This window comes from Terrapene carolina, unplaced genomic scaffold, assembly GCF_002925995.2.
Source record: "Terrapene carolina triunguis isolate 2854851 unplaced genomic scaffold, T_m_triunguis-2.0 Scaffold58, whole genome shotgun sequence".
Taxonomy (NCBI): domain Eukaryota; kingdom Metazoa; phylum Chordata; order Testudines; family Emydidae; genus Terrapene; species Terrapene triunguis.
In genome coordinates, this window is record NW_020664409.1 from 50,617,344 (window position 1) to 50,635,038 (window position 17,695).

A 17,695-nucleotide genomic window follows, 5' to 3' on the forward strand; every position below is an offset into this window, starting at 1 on the left:
ACACCGCGCTGGGCGGGCACAGCCCTGCAGACCGGGCTGCAGACGATGGGGTTCGGGCAGTCCCCGCCCCCGCCGGGGCCGCTCCTCCCCCGCAGACGCGCGAGGAGGGCGGGTGCCTGCCCCGGAATGACGGGGGGGGACAGAACCTTCCCCCAGCGGGCAAGAGACTCCCCGCCCCCGCCTTCCCCCGTGTCACGGGGCCCCGAGGGCGGCGCATGCGCACAGCAGCGCACTAAGCCGTTGTTCCGCAGCCTCCGTCGTTGCTGCCTTAGCAGAGCCGCGTCGCCAGGAGCCGGAGCCGATAGCGGCCTGGGAACAGCAGCTGCCGCCACCGCCTCGGCCGGTGAGTGTCGGGGTGGGCAGCCTGGCTCTTCCCCTCCCCTCCGCTCGGGGCGGTGTCACCCCCCCGCCCCCATTTCCCCGGCTCGCTCGCCCGCCCGCCGCTGCCGCCCCACCCTGAGAGCCGCAGTGGCTGGGCGGGGGTAGTACGGAGCGCGCCCGGCCCGGCCGTTACCTTCGGGCTGCGGGCAGGCGCTGGGCCCCGCGCTCCCCCACCTCTCCTGGGCGGGGCGGGGAGTAAAGCCCCGAGGGTCCCTCCACATACACACGGGGGGGCGTGTTATTTACCCGATCTCCTGCCCCTTGAAGGAGGCAAACACCAGCCCTGGGCACCGTGGAGACGCCGCAATGGGAAATCCTGCAAGTCTCCCACAGCCCCCCCCCCCCCCAATAAGGCAGCCCTGGCTTCAGGGTTGGGGGGTCTGGGCTGGGCCGAGCCCCTGCTCCCCTGGGCTCTCTGGTGATTACCCAGCGAGAGTAATTAGTGCTTAGTCTGCTCGGCTCGGTTTACTGGAGAAGGTGGTTTTTCTTTTGTATCTTTGGCAATCTTTTACCTCCCCTTGAAAGGGTCAATGGGATAGATCTGGTGTGCTCACAAGACAGGGAGGGCCGCACGCTGTAGCACTTTACAAACCATCCAGTGACTAATTCAGGCATCTGTGCCATAACTTGGTTAATGTTCTTAGTTTTTACAAACGACATTGCTTTGACTTCTCCATTTAGTAACAGATTTTATTGCTAGGATGTCGACAGTTTAGACAGAGTCCTTAACTATCCCCTTGAAAACACGGCTAAGATTGAGATACTACTGTTTTTCAGCTTCTTACTTTAGCAGCGGTTGGGTAAAACTATTTGGGATTAAAGTTTTAATTTATGGATACTTTGAACACTATAGAAGATGATGAATAAATACTTGTCTGTTTGTAAGTAAGGCTCAACTAACTTCCTTGCAACAATGGGTCAGTTAGGATTGCCTATATAAATTGGCTTTTCATTTGTGTACTGGCTGACTGATTTGCTTTTCATTTTCTATTGAGACCACAAGTTTCTTTTACCCAGGATCTATAGTATATATTTATCTATGCTTATATTCTTAGAGGCAGAGATCTTTAGTCTGTGGTTAGTTATCAGCCCTGTTTCCCCCACTCTCTCTTCCCCCCTCCTCCCCCCATGCCTGTCACTACAGAATCTAAGTGCTTCTCAGGTAACCTACCTGGAGCTTCATGATGAGGATTGCATGACTAGGTTTGTTAATCTTCTTGTGCCTTGATAGAGGAGGATGGACTTGGATTATAGTTGGTTGGAAGGTTTATTTGTTTTCTTGAAGGATTGCTTTTGTGTGTAGGTCCCAAATAACTCTGAAGATGGTATTGTTCTGGATTAGACTGTTTTCCTCTGAAAACTCCGTAACTCCTCTTCTGAGAATGACTTTACTCTGATTCTCACTTTGTTCTGGATTTGTAAACTAAATTGTTTGAGAGAAGGACTACCTACTTAGTGGGTTGTGGATGAAGATGATTGCTGATATAACTGCGTCCTGACTCACAAATGTCCTTAATGATAACTAAGGCCTTGCAGTGGCACTGGAGAATTGGGTTGCTGCATTCTGCACAAGCTGAAACTTCAGCTTCAAATGCAGATGCTAGTAGTTGTAGCAATCCAGAGTGGAGCTGCGATGAATGCGTGGTGCACTTTTGCAACATATCTTCCTTGTCTGAGAAAGGAGTAATTTAGCAGTGAATGGAAGGTATAAGAAGACTTTTTCATCACTGATGCTGCCCTGGACTCCAGACTAAGTGGCAATTAAGATGCGACCATGAGGCTTCAAATCTTTTTAGTGAATAGGTTGCAGATGTCCTTGATGGAATATGAGAACAGTTGCTTGGCTGGTTCTTGGAAGTGTTTCTCTTCCAACTAGTATAACTTTGGTCTTCCTGGGTTGAATTTGAACCAGTGGCTGATCTCTAGGGATAGAGATGATATTGGTGGAGTCTGTGAACTAGGGGATGTACAGCTGGTTGTCCTCAGTCTGTTGCTGGCAGTGGAGTCTGTAGGACAGATATTAGAGAAGCAACAAGACACGTCTACAGACCAGTATTTTGGGAAAGAGGGGGCAATCTGTTTTAATGAAAAGCTTTTTAAAGTTTAAAACTAGTTCAGTTACCATTCTCCCCCCACCCCTGTCTTTGAGTCACTTTTCTAATCCCCCCCCACCCCCTTGTTGGGTTTTGCAGCCCATACCAGCATGCAAGAATTTATAAACAAAAATGGACTGAGTCATCTCTGTACAAATATCAAGTTAAGTGATTGTGTGGGGAGACAGAATCCTTTTCCTGCTCAGAGTTTCTCATAACTTTAAATAGCTCTAATAATAGGGTAGTGATTTCTGTCCATACTTTTGTCATAATATGTTAACTAACAAACTAGCTACAAGCTACTAAGTCTGTGGTAGAAGTTGTCTGCTGTTACATAATGTACTGCAATAGCTAATTACAGTGGGGAGTTCTTTCAAGATTTTTCATCTTGGTGGCTTTTAATATTTGTATAAATCTGACCATTTAATGATAAATTTCAGCTGAATACGTGACTTTTTTCTTTAAATAATTGGAATTTTTAGTCCATTAGAATACCCAGTATTACTAAAGATGCCATTTCTTAGTAGAATTTTCTTTAGAAGCTTGGACCAAGACATTCAGTGATTACTGTTAACTGCAACCACAACATCAGATAAGGTTTTTACGTTTTGACTCATCATTGCAAATGTACATTTATAAATAAGAAATTCTCAAACTCTTCCATACTGCGAACCTCATTCTAGCAGCATGCTGCTCAGGCCGTTTTCCCATCTCTTTGTGATTGCAGGGACCATCTCCCCTCCTATTTGTGATCAGGTAACATTGCTAAAAAAAATTATAAGAAAGCTGAGATTCTTTTTCTCTTTATTGGCTTACTTGGTGCAAGCAGAAGTCTGAAGGACTGCTTGCATGAGTAAGGATTTTGCAGGATTTTGTTTGAGCTCATCCACTCTGGCTGTGAGGGGAAAAGAAGACTTAACTGGTTCAGGTTAACTCTGGTTTTAAAGAGAGTTCTAAACTGGTTAAATGTACACTGGCTCAGTGAATTTAAGGCCTTAATGCTGAAGTTACATCCTCTTCAATTGGAACAACTAGAGCACTGGACCCCAAACTTTTCAGTGTTGTGCTCTCCCCTCCCCCTATGGCCGGGACTGGGGATGTGGCTCTCCGGGGGATGACAGGGCAGGGTAAGGGGGCTGAGGCTGGGATGGGAATGTGGCCTGTTGAGGAGCCATGGCCAGAAACTGGGGGCGGGGCCAAGTACATCTGGGCCATGGTCGGTGACCAAGGCTGAGGGAGGGCTGGGAGCTGGGCAGCATCTGGGGGCAGGGCCGGAGCAGGGCTGGTTGGTGGTCCTTCCCCGCCCATGGGGACTGGCCTGGGCCCCTCTATAGGGGCTTGCTCCACAGTTTGGGGTCCTCTGAGCTAGATATTTGGGAAATAGGCTCAATCCCAATTCCTTGTTGGTTTAATTTAAATCATAAACAGTTAGACACAGATGTAGCATTTAGATACACTACTGATACCCTAGAAATAGGTAGATATTACTGTACATATTGTACCATGTAGTGCACAGGGATATTGAATTTTGAGCATTTTTTTCTAAAGCTTGATTATAGTGCACATTGACATTGTAGGAGCTGTCTGTCAGGTAGCTAACTGAATCACAAAAATCTGTTAATGATTGGAATGACACTGGCATAGGCATGTCTATTGTATTGCTGCAAAATTAGGCTATGCACTTGGGATAGTGTTAAGAAGATGTATACAAGTAATCTGTTTAAAAGCAGACAAGGAAGTTAACTTCTGTAAATAGCAAAGTTAATCAACAAGTTATGGATTAATGACCTGATGGGATTTAAATCCTATCTTTTAAGTTTGATACTTAATACTGGCACTTGATACTTGCATAAACGAGAACAGAAAGTTTTGAACCATGCATGCCAGATTACATGGCAAAACCCTTTTTTTTCTTGACAGTTCATATACTTTTTATTAAGAAAGGAAAGCACAAATAACTTTAGGGTCCAGTTTTTCCAAACTTTATAGGAAAGTTCCTTTTGACTTCAGTGGGAGTTCATGTGCAGATAATATGCAATAATTGTGGCTCTCTGATCTTCAGCCACCTAGTCCTGGCAGAAGTTAGAGCTGCAGGGGGTCCTACTCTAACTTCCATAAGATCCATTGGAAAATCACATGTGGTGAAATGAGGCTCTGGAAAGTCAATGACCTGCCCCCTTCCTATCCTTAGCCTGTGGGTGAAGGGGGTGTTTTGCAAGAGGAGGTCTAGCCCAGTGGTTCTCAACCAGGAGTCCGGGCCCCTCTGAGGGGTCGTGAGCAGGTTTCAAGGGGTCCGTCAAACAGGGCAAGCATCAGACTCACTGGGGCCCAGGGCAGAAAGCTGAAGCCCCACTGCATGGGGCTGAAGCCTGAGGCCCTGATACTCCCCACCTGGGGCTGAAGCTGAAGCCTGAGCAGCTTAGCTTCATGGGGCTCCCTGTGGCATGGGGCCTCAAGCAGTTGCCCTGTTTGCTACCCTCTAATGCCAACCCTGGCTTTTATAAGCAGAAAATCAGTTGTGACATAGGTAGGTCATGAAGGTTTTATAGCATGCTGGGGGGGCTCAGAAAGAAAAAGGTTGAGAACCCCCAGTCTAGCCACTTCTGCCAGCTTTCCACTCGTGGTGAAGTTCACTTACATAAGGGGAATTCTCCACTGACTAATTCTGGTTGTTTTAAGGTCACTCACTATTACTAATGTGGCACAAAGTGGCTTTAATGGATAGTAGAATCCAGTTGTTTATTCAGTGAGTTGGCCTTATAAACGTCATAGGAATCAGAAGCTATGGAAATATGTAAACAGGGCCCTATGAAATCCATTTTATTATTGTGGGTTTTCTGTTTTATTTTCTGATTTTGTTTTTTCCATTTAAAAAAAAAATTCTGTCTTTGATTTTTAATCAAAATTGTTTGCATTGACAACAGTTAAGTGGACCTACTATAAATAAATACATTAAAATGTTCAGAATTGGATTGCAATGGGAAAAAATAACTTTAGGAAAAAAGCGTACAATTTAAACAAATCCTGCAGATATGCAGTATATGGTAAAAGTAACACATTTTAAATCACCTTTTAAAGTAGCACTTGGTAATATGACCAAACTGACATTGGTGAACAGTAGCACAAGAAGTCCACAGAAGAGCCTCGTACACTGTCAATTTAACTGAATTAATATTTGAATAATTAAAAAATTAAAAAAGTACCAAACACAAAATAATCTATCCTTGCAGCATTCATTGTTGCCATTTTAAATTAAACTCAGTACGTTTAAGCTTCCTTCCTTCCTGCTCAAATTAATTTTAAATTTGATTTGATAGTTTGAAATTTAGTTTATTGCTCAGTAGCATTACAAATTCATAAACTTAAATGTTGTTGTTTTTGCCATCTCTGGTGGACATTTCCATTGTGATACATTATGGTTAGCCTTCTAGTGTTTTCCTCAGAAAGTGATTCCCTCTTGTCTATAAGTAGATTTTTATATTTACTAAAGCTTCTCTCTGTGTCTACAGAGCTGACAAGGAAGATGTAAGGTAGGGCAACCTCTGCTACTTTAGGCACTCGTCCCTTCATAACCTTCCAGTAAGCGCAAAGATCCCGTGGATCTGAGGTGGGCTCATTCTGAGTGGTTTACAGAAACACCAACCATTGTTCTCCACCCCTCACCAGAACTGTGTGGGGAGGTGGTAGTTTGTTGTACTGATCAATGTTTTGTTGCATGGCTGGAGTCTGCCTAGGAGTTGCAACTCCTGACATGAAACTGACACAGCAAAGAACTGAGTTCTCAGAAGCTGCCCTTAAATCCCAGATGTTAGCACTTCTCCACTAGCCCCTACACTCCCCCACCCCGTGCCCAATGCTCTATTACCTCCAGTGGCTACGCATAGTTCAGCTGTGCAGCCCACCTTGCCTGCCTGTGCTGTGGTCCTAGTGCCAGGGAGAGCCTGGATTCGGTGTTATTGTTTTGATTCAGAAATTCTGTCCCTGTTCTCCTTAACATGGATTTCATAGGGCTGCACTTAAGGTGGCACTTCTGGAATTTCATGTTTACATTTTTTTGCAACTTAATTAGAAGGACACAACTTCTAATTCAGCATTCTTCAAGTAGGTAACAAGATTAGCTAACATACACAACCTTCTATTAATGGGGGATTTTAACTTCCCTGATAGCTGTTGGAAGACTAATACAGCAAAATATAATATGTCCTGCAAGCTCTTACCATATGTAGGGAACAACTTTCTGATTCAAAAAGTTGACTAAACAACGAGGGGTCATCCATTTTGGATCTGGTTTTGACCAACAGGGATAAATTAGTTCCGAATGCAAAGGTGGTTAGGAAATTGGGAAGAAGTAATCATGCTCTGATAGAATTCAAGTTCCTAAAGAAACAAGGACACGAACAGCAAAACAAGGATACTGGACTTCAAAAAGGCAGACTTCAACTCAGAGAAATAGTAGGCAAGGTCCTGGGGAGAGACCAGTTAAGAAGAAAAGGTGTCGAAGAGGGCCAGCAGTTCCTAAAAGATGTAATACTAGAGGCTCAACATCAAGCTATTGCAATGCAGAGGAAAGCTAAGAGCCACAGGACACCAGTGTGGCAGCACAAGGAGCTTTTTAGCTATCTAAAAACCAAAAGGGATACATACAGGAAATGGAAAGAGGGGCATGTAACTATGGAAATATACATGCGAATAGCATGAGTGTGTAGGGATAAAATCAGGAAAGCCAAGACTAAGAAGGGTTTTGACAAATGTCAGGCAAAAAAGAAAGATCAGGGATGGTGTGGGTTTACTACTCAGTGGAGAAGGTGAGCTGACTATGGAAGATAAGGTAGAGCTGCTGAATACCTACTTTGCTTGAGTATTCACATAAAAAATAACATGTGACAGGATTACTGACAAAGTTATCATAGACAATAAAAGGGAAGGAATGCAGATAAGGATAAGTAAAGAACATGTCAGATCTTCCGATTAATTTGAATGAATTCAATTCAGCAGGGCCTGATACTATTCACCCCAGGGTACTGAAGGAATTAGCTGAAGAAATCTTGGAGCCCTGCAAACTCATGGATGACAGGAGAGAACCCTTCTCCAGTCCTCCAGGACAATATAGTATCCATCTTTAAAAAGGGGAGAAAGAAGGAGCCGTGGATCTATAGACCAGTCAGCCTGACTTTGATACCCGTGAAGCTACGCAAGGGTATCATTAAACATTAAATTTGCAAATACTTGGAGGGTGAAGGGGTGATCACTAGCAGCCAGCATGGATTTACTAAAAGGAAGTCATGTCAAACCAGCTCGATTTCCTTCTTTGACAAAGTAATTGGTTTGGTGGATAGAGGGAATGCAGTGGACATAATACACCTGGGCTTTTGACACAGTCCCATGTGACATTCTCATAAGTAAGCTGGAGAAAGGTGGGCTCAATAGAACTACCATTAAGTGAATACATAATTGGTTAAACAGCTGCAAAAAAAGTGACTATTAATAGAATGTCAGATTGGACGGAGGTCTCAAGTGGGGTTCACAGGGATCTGTTCTCAGTCCAGTGTTATTTAACTTCTTTATTAATGACCTGGATGTAGGAATAGAGATTATTTTTTAAATCAATTGATTAAATTTGCAGATAATACAAAGCTGGGAGGAGGAGGGGGGGTTGCAAACACTTTGGAGGGTAGAACTAAAATTCAAGGGGATCTTAAATTGAACAACTGGGCTATAGACAACAAAATGAAATTCAATAAAGACAAATGTAAGGTGCTACACTTAGGGAAGAAAAACCAAATGCACAAATAGAGAATGAGGAATAACTGGCTTGTCAGCAGCAGCACTGCTGAGAAGGATCTGGGAGTTGTGGTGGATCACAACCTCAGCATGAGTAAACAATGTGGTGCTGTTGCAAATAAAAGCAAATGCAATTTTTGGTTGCATTACCAGAGGCATAACACGCAAGTCACAGGAGGTGATAGTACTGCTTTACTTGGTGCTGTTTAGGCCTCAGCTGGACTACTGTGTCCAATTTTGATCATGATATAGAGAAACTGGAAAGATTCCAGAGATGAGCAACAAAGATGATCAAAGGGATGGAATGCAAATCATATGAGCAAAGGCTGAAGGAACTGGGTACGTTTAGTTTGGAAAAGAGGAGATTAAGGGGGGACATGATAGCAGTTTTCAAATACTGGAAAGGCTGCCATAAAAAAGATGGAGAATAATTGTGTTCTCTTGCAACAGAGGGCAGGACAAGAGGCAATGGGTTCAAACTACAGCACAGCAGATTTAGATTAAATCTCAGGAAAAACTGCCTAACTGTAAGAACAGTAGCACAATGGAACAAACTGCCTAGGGAAGTTGTGGAATCTCCTTTGCTGGAGGTTTTCAAAAAGAGGCTGGATTAGCTATCTGTCTTTGATTTTGACACAAAAAAATTCTGCATTTTAGCAGGGGGTTAGACTAGATGACCCTTCTGGCCCCATCTAAACCTGTGGTTCTATGAATTCTGGCTTCCTAGAAATCCACCTTTATAGAATAAAAAATTTCTTTTGGAACACAGTTATCTCCATTAGAAGTTCTGTTTACATTCCAGATCTATCTTTCAGTAAAATTGAACATTTGGAGGTTCTTTGGTTGGTAGAATAGAAGTCTGATGATAATGTTAGTAATGCTCCTATGCATCAATCTTCCTGAAGTTTTTTGTTCAACATTAAGCAAGACTTTAGACTACAGATCAACTGAGGGTTTCATCTTTCTTCTATAACATGATTTACTCTTGTTTGATGCTAACAGAAATTCACTTTTCTGGACAGTAGCTTTTAACATAGCCAACTTCCAAGCTTTACTTGGCATTTTATACTGTTGGGAGTAAAATAACTTGATTATTAAAATAATGTTCTTATTTTTCTTTAGTGGAAATTGCACAAAAATGTCTCTCTATCCTTCTCTGGAAGATCTGAAAGTGGACAAGGTAATTCAGGTATGGTGAAATATATAGACTTCTTTCTGAGATGAGTTCTAATTAAAAATGAACAGTTCAATTAATATTAATTTCATTTCTAAAACAAGTTTCTCATGTTAAATGTGTGGGTACTACATTTAATACTTGACTAAATTACTATAAAGTCTTTATTTTTTTTTTTACTTTGCCACCTATTTGGATGGATTGGATATTAATATTTTCTTAAATTAGGAGAGCTTGCTCTTACAAATATTTCAATGTAAATCTTATGTGATCCATATGGAACACTTATCCTTTTTAACCAAATAGTTGTTTATTTGCTGGTATCTAAAAGTTGATAGCAACTTCTCTGCTTATATCAAAATGACAATTTAAAGATAACAGATGTACATTTTATTTTAAGGATAAAGGCTGCAGCAAATAAAAGTTAGATCATACAGTAAACCATTGAGTAACAAAATTCTGATTTTAAAAACTGCCTCTCTTCCTAGAACAAAACTAAAACTTTTATTCAACTCTGCTAGATAGGTCAGTAGACACACTTTTCACATCTCACTTAAAGTGTGTGTAATAAAGAAAACAACCCCTTGACTATAAGTACTGTCAAGTTATTTCCCCCCCCCCACTTGAAATTTTGATCTCAAAGCACAGTCTGCATCCTGGAATATTGTGTTGAACAAATATGTGGTTTCTTTTTGGGACAGTTAATTGAGCTTAATGCTCTAGGTTTGGACCACTCCAGTTTCACTGCTGCTCTCAGTGATAAAGATTAAACTATTTGGTGCTCCAGCATGTGGTCTGATGTAAAGTTTTAAGTTTAATGAATCCTGCTAACCAGCCTTTATAAGGGCCTGTCCACGCTAGAAGTTGAGCTATGCAGTAGCCTGGTTGTCTTTTACACTTAGGCCTGGTCTACACTTACCCCCCCCCAATTCGAACTAAGGTACGCAACTTCAGCTACGTGAATAACGTAGCTGAAGTCGAAGTACCTTAGTTCGAACTTACCTCGGTCCACACGCGGCAGGCAGACTCCCCCGTCGACGCCGCGGTACTCCTCTCGTATAGCTGGAGTACCGCAGTCGACGGCGATCACTTCCTGGTTCGATTTATCGCGTCCAGACAAGACACGATAAGTCGAACCCAGAACTTCGATTCCCAGCCGCCGAACTAGCGGCTGGGTGTAGACATACCCTTAGAGGCATCTTGTTCAAACATGTTTTTTCTTTTGTATTACCAGTGATGGTTCTGTAACCATGTTAGTGATTGGTGTTACAACCAAATCAATAATTTCATTTGAAGAAAAAAACGCAAATTCTCTAGTCTCAGCCAGTGAGTATAGATTAAATGGACAGATTTGAACAACAGGGATAGTTAAACTGGAAACTAACCCCTAAATGGCTTGTCGTATTAAACCATTACAATTGTTTTAATTTATTTTCAAATGCAACTTGTTTGACTTCTAATCCACAGCTTTCTAGAGAAGGCATTATTAGTGGTGGCTTATTTTTTTAAAATGTTTTCTTAAATTGTTGGTTAATTTGACCAATGTGTTGAATTAGGTTGTTAAATCATAATGCATTACACTGTATTGATGCCTGTGTTCTTTTAACTTTATTGTAAAATGTCAGATAACCATGAACTGTGGCAACTAGTTTGATTTAAAGGTAATTTTTAAATAGTCAGTAGTACCTGGCTTGCATTCAGAGGCGTAGAAAACCTATCTAGGTTCTCTAAAACTACCAAAAGATGGGAGACTGAAAAGGAAGGAAATACCTAGCATTACAAATAAGCTTATCGTTTACTCTCTTCCAGTGACTAGCAAATACTAATTTATAAATAGAGTATTTTGGGGGGCATTTGCTGTAAACATTGTGTCCTCTCTTGTAATAACCCACTTCTTTGAGTTCTGTATACCAATCTAATTAGAAGGTTCACTGCTTCTCTGAATAGGAGCTGTTAATGTTAAAGGATTGTTGACATTTTAGCTTTGATTCACAATTAATCCCTGTGGGTCGCACAAGAAGAGGTAGGTGTGATTGGATGAGTTTGACACATCTAGACTCTGAAGGTGCTTATGAATCACTGAATTAAAGTAAACTATTTTGGGTACACCTCTATCCCAATATAACGCGACCCGATATAACACGAATTCGGATATAACGCTTTAAAGCAGTGCTCGGGGGGGTGGGGCTGGGGCTGTGCACTCCGGCGGATCAAAGCAAGTTCAGTATAATGCGGTTTCACCTATAACGTGGTAAGATTTTTTTTTTTGGCTCCCGAGGACAGCGTTATATCGGGGTAGAGGTGTATTTGCAATTGCTGAAGTTTTATAAATTTCATATTGCATTTAAACAGTGCCATCTCAGAACATCTTAAACTTCTTAGTGTCTCTTGTATGCTAGATGAGAAGTTATTTAGTGTAAATGTCTTAAATTCTGAGTCTATTTCAGTAAGTATATTTACAGTTAATAAATTTACCAACCCTCTTTCTTTATAAGGTACTACCTCTTTATGCTGTTGCCCTTGCTTTTTCTCTGTAGAAAGTCACAGCTGTAAGCTGTTTTGACAAGTGATATTTAATTTAATTAACCAATTTTAACACCATTGAAAAAAGATTCCATTTATATGAATTAGTGTTCAGATCCATATTAATTGGTGTTCAGATCCAAGAATGAGTTCCGAAGTTTTGTCCTTTAATATAACGAACTGTACTTTCTAAAAACCTGAACATTTGACCTCGCAACTGCATAGTAACTATCTAATAGTCTCTCTTGTACAGAATAATGCATGTGAATTCCTTTTTCCTGTTAGGCCCAGACTGCCTTTTCTTCAAACCCTGCCAATTCAGCAATTTTGTCTGAAGCCTCCGCTCCCATCCCTCAAGATGGAAGTAAGTTTTATGTACTATACAAAAAGTTGATGTTTTGAAAAAAACTGTAAAATCCTGAAATTTTGTAAACACTCTTTTGAAGGGGAGCTTGAAGTACAGTCAAACTGTACTGTATAGGAGAACAAAATAATTCTTTCATTGTTAACTAAGGGTCAAACTGTGTCCTCTGGAAATGCAAATATTTGGTTGGTAGTCTACAGAATTTTTTAAAAATGAAGTAATTAGAGGGAGTTGTGTGGTTAATATATATTTTCTTCCCTTTCCCTCACTGCGGATACCTCTTTCAAGTGATTACAGTTCCGAAGCTGGGGAGTTAGTGGGATGCCTGCTCTTTGTGCCATTATCTCCCTTGAAATCCGTGGGAGATTTGCAAGTTTGAGGGCTGTCAGCATTATCTTTGCATATTTTTCGTCCCTGCACGCACAATCATAAACTGAGGGGGAATTTTGGGACGGGGCAGGGATCCTATCTCTAGTACTGGGGAGAGGCCTGGAAAGTGGAATAGGGTGACAGTATGAAGTTTCTGCATGAAGTTCCTGCTGATGTTTTAAGATCCGTGTTTTGGAGAGGTGGCGTGTGTTAAAGACTGATACAAACTGACTTGCCACTTTTCATGATAAAAACATGTTTCTTCTTAGAGTGTGACCACATGGATCCCATCTAATTTTGCATGAACCTCATGCTCCTCAGGTCAAAAATCTTTGAATAGCAGTGGCCATTGAACTGAAGTCACATTTGGTACCCATACCTGAAAATACCGGTAACTAGTAAACATCAGCATGAACATTGGCACCCGTGCCAACATCAGCCCTGTCAATGAAGGCCTTAAATTTACCACCTGATTCAATGTTGAAGGAGATAATTATGCCCCAGTATCACCCTTAGCACCCGTGTTTACATTCAATACTGGTGCATATTTCTGACCTCCCAGTACTGAGGTTATCTTGAAGATTGGCACTGCCTCTAGAAGATGTTTTTTCTTCATCTCCAGCACATACCACCTCTCCACTATCCAGCAGGGAACCTTTTTCTGACAGATCAGACTAAGGTCTCTCTCTACAGACCAGGGACTTCCTGTCTGGCAGGGCAATGGCCTGGTCAACCCTATCAGAACAAGCCTTACCTATAGGCACACCGGGGACCTGAATCCAGGGGCTGATCCTTCTTGAATGATCTAGAAAGAAGTATAGAGGGTCTTGATCTTTATCTGCAGACAGGGAAGAACATCAGCAGCTGGCTGAGGAGGAATGGGCATTAGTGCCCCCTGAGCAACACACCATCTCCCAGGGACCCATCTTCATCTTCTCCTGATGAGACTTTCTCTTCAACTCATGTATCAGCCTTTGATGACTTTAGAGCACGGCTGGAGCTGCTCTCCCTCAGTGTTGAGACTCTCAAGATAGAACATCCGTGATAGAAGAAAAAGCTCACGAGCTCTTTGGTCTTCTACATTCTTCTGTTTTTGCTAGGACAGCAATTAATGAGGGCATATTAGATCCAGCAAAGACTCTGACAGGCACCAACCATACTGCTTCTTCTGGGTAAGACAGTAGAAAAGACACACTGGTTACCCTAAAAGGGGTTTGAACAGTTCTGAATTTATCCAACATTGGGTTTGTTGATGATTAATGTGGTCCATGAAAAGACCAAGCAATTTAAGAACATTCCAAAAGACAGACACCCAAGAAATTAGATTTATTTTGGAGAAAAGCCTATTTGTCGGGGTCACTGGAACTATGAGTTGCTAATCATCAGGGCTTAAATGCAAAATATCTCACGTGGGATCAGGTATTCTCCATCTAGCTAAACTCCTCTGAGACTTGAGTGGGGAATTGAAAGGCATAGTTGAAGAGGACTAGTGGCTTAAACATTGTTACAGTCAGCAACAAATAAATAGGACACAGCTTGATCTATGGCTGCTGTGGCAACTGCCCATAGCTTCATTGCTGCAAGCCTCTGGCATTCAGTGAAATGCAATTGAGGATGTCATTTGAAAGCACCGATTTATTTAACTTGTACACAGATGAATCACTACACTCCTTATAGGATTCCAGGGCTACACACAGTTTTTTGGGGGCATCTACACCTGAGCCCCAAATTGTAAGATCTTCAGATACTAGGATGTCAGTCGAGGCAGAAGACCACTTGCCTTCTCTCAACAATGGTCTTCTGAGTACCTAACCAGGGAGAAGCTGAGATTCTGTTGGACAAGACAATCTTCCTTGTTTGTTGAGCCGTCTACAGCTGCTTCCAGAACAGCAGGTTTGATGTGAGGGTCGAGAACCACACTAAAGTCACTCAAAAGCCATCTCCAAACTCTGTCTTTAGATGCTGGCTTTTGTTCTTCCATCAGACTTGGGGCATGATAACAGACAGATGGGTATTAGAAGTTATCTCCCATGGCTGTTCCATCCCGTTTCAGTCCTTAACCCCTACCAATCCCCTTTCTTGTCCTTCAGGGTCCTTTAATGAAAATCGCCTAAAGGAAGAAATGACGTCTTGCCTCCATCATCCTGTCCGTTCATGCTCAAAACTGGTTGGTTGGCTGTCATCCTCGAAGACACATTCTTCTATATTGCCATCCACTGGTGCACAGTAGGGCCTATTCAAGGTTCTACTATTCAGTCTCTCTATAGCACTTAGGCCTTATAAAATGCCTCACTGTAGTGGTGGCGCATCCAAGAAGACAGGCATTCACTTCTACCCATAACTAGATGATTGGCTGATCTGAGGAGACATCACAGCCTTAAACTATGTTGTCTTGTTCAGATAGCTGGGCCTCATGGTAATTTATGAAAAATTGTGTCTCAATCCATCATAAATGATAGTTTATAAGAGCTGTAGTGAATTCCAAATCAGCAAAAACATATATTACCGAAGGCAGATTTTTCTCTTCATATGATGATCAGTGTCAAATTGAATATCAACTACAGTAAGAAAACTGCCTCAAACTTTTAGCCCACATCACCTTGCTTTTATGTGACGCTATTAGCCAGACTTCACCTGGGTCCATTAAGAGGCTGATTAAACCTAGTATATTACCTTACAGGACATCAAATGAGCATGTGACTGTAGTGTCAGGACACCAATTTTATTGGCACTGAATGGGTGGTTAGACCCCAAAAATATTCAGACAGGTTCCCTTCTCTGCTCCTCTTACAAAGACATTAATCACAGATGCATTGTATATGCACCCAGACCACCTCCAGACAAAAGGGAAAAATGCAAAAAAAAACAAACAAAAAAAAACCCCCAAACCTATAATATATTTGGTACTTAAAGCACTGGACTTCTTGTTCAGTTCTATCAAAAGCTACCTTGCAGTGTTCTCAGCATGCCATCCCCCTGTACCATCATGTTAATTTTTCACTCACCCCACAGTATCTAGATTTCTAAAGTAGTTACTCCATACTTATCCAGCAGTTAGAGAACTGTCTCCAATATTAAGATTCCACATTGTCCTTACAAGCCCCCCTTTTAAGCCTCTTGGAGTGTACTTTACACTGCCTTATCCTCAAGATGGTCTTTTTAGTCAACATTACATCAGCCAGAAGGGTGACCAAACTCCAGTCTTTTATGGCTGACCCTTCTCTCTCAACGTTCCACAGAGATAAATTGGTGTAAAGACCTCATTGCAAGTTTATTCCCAAACTTGTCACACTCATTTGAACTACAATTAATTTACCTGTTTTCTTTTGTTCTTCAGAAGAAAAGAAACTCTACATCCTGGATGTTTCAAAGATCTTGTTATATTATCTTGATAAGACAAAGCCTTTTACACAGACTTCCCATCTTTTTCTTGTCATCTCTGGTACTCCTAAGGGTCAACCCATTGTCTCCCAGAGAATATAAAAAAGAATTATGCATCTATTTCAGTCTGCAGTAATGTGGCTGATACACCTTTTCCTTCAAATGCTAAAGCTCACTCTACTACTGCACAAGCTGCATTTTGTGCATGCTTTGGACACATCATCATATCTAAAATTTGCAAGGCAGCTAATTGTGGTAGTCCTTACCTTTGTTAAAAACTGTGTCCTTCTCCTGGCTATGAGATCAGATGTGAGATTTGGTAGGCACTGTTAGTGGCAGTTAAGACTCCTCAGTCCCATCTTCCATACTGCTTTTTAGCACAGTTGTGGTAAATAAGCACCCCAATTTTCACAATAAGCCCAAAATTAAGCTAATCCCATTTCAAAACAAGCCAATCCCTAAGAACCCCAACACTCTATATGACTAGATCCCCCCCGGTGTGCTGTCTGGGACTATGGTGGGCCTGCAGTGCACCCCTGGCTCTCTTGCCCCCCCTTGCCCCGCTTGCTAGGAGCTGATCAAAAAAAAAGAAAGAAACAACAAGTAACTCCCAAGCCAATTAAGTCAAAAACAAGCCAATTTCTGCGTGTTTTTTGCAGGTTTGGCATGTCTGCTTATTAGTCACCCTGACTAGAGTGCAGTCCACGCACGTGCACACACACTCAAAGGAAAAACAGTTCACTTACTTTAAGGTAACTGATTCTTTGAGAATGGGTTGTTGTCCACATAGATCCCACAAACCCTATCCCCGCTTCTTTGGCGTTCACTTGCCATTTCAAAATCCCAGGTAAAGAAAACTAAGGGTGGGTTGTAGCCACTCTGGCCTTTGAGCCCTCTGGTGGGGATGCACAAGGATGGCTTTGAAACTGCTATTCAAAGGTTCTGACTTCACGAACATAGGATCCATGTGAACAACATCATCTTGAAGAACTAGTCACTATAAGATTCAATGGCTTTAAATATTTTAATGCAGCATTAAGTTTGCTTGGTGGAATGTTGTTACCTTGCAGAACATTGAGTTGAGCAAAACTCAAACTTCTGAAAACTAGGAAATGCAGAGTTATGATTGCGCATGCAACCTTAACTCTGCTCTCTTTCAGCAGTGCCCGAATATGCCCTGTTAACACACACCTTTTCTCTGCCCACCCCACTGTTCCTGAAATGCAGAAGCACATTGTCTCCTTTTACAACCTGTTCACTGTCACCCATAGCATTCCATCCAGATTGGGATGTTTACTGGCAGTATTAGTGGTGCACAGGGCTTGGGATGTACTGGCAGAGTTGCAGGTGCCATCCATCCACAAATCCCTCATCTCTTTTCTGCAGCCCTAACCCCTTTTCCCCTCTATTCCTCTCCTCCCTAATATGCTTTCCCTCCTAGGAAGCATTCTCATGTCTAAGTTTTTCACTCAGTGACTGATTACATTATCCCCAAAATAAAATTGCCATCCGTGACTCTCAGATTATAACAACCTCCAGCCACTCATCCATAACTTCTTTTGTCTTAGGTGGAGGGTTTGTGATGAACTTATCTTTAGTTTTGTTAACTGAAGGTTGAATTCACAGCCA

At 42.0% G+C, this 17,695-nt stretch overlaps 1 protein-coding gene across 2 annotated transcripts in view; it reads left to right on the plus strand.

Annotated features, from left to right (window-relative positions):
- The first annotated feature begins 214 nt into the window (after positions 1 to 214).
- SDCBP (syndecan binding protein) overlaps positions 215 to 17,695 on the plus strand; it is a 29,469-nt gene continuing 11,988 nt past the window's right edge. Inside the window, exons 1-3 of one of the 2 annotated variants that reach the window (XM_024205737.2) lie at positions 215 to 343; positions 9,378 to 9,444; positions 12,238 to 12,316. In XM_024205737.2, coding sequence (XP_024061505.1) covers positions 9,394 to 9,444; positions 12,238 to 12,316 — 130 coding nt within the window. In that variant the 5' untranslated portion in view covers positions 215 to 343; positions 9,378 to 9,393. The remainder of the gene's footprint in view (positions 344 to 9,377; positions 9,445 to 12,237; positions 12,317 to 17,695) is intronic. The other variant, XM_024205736.2, reaches the window with a different exon arrangement.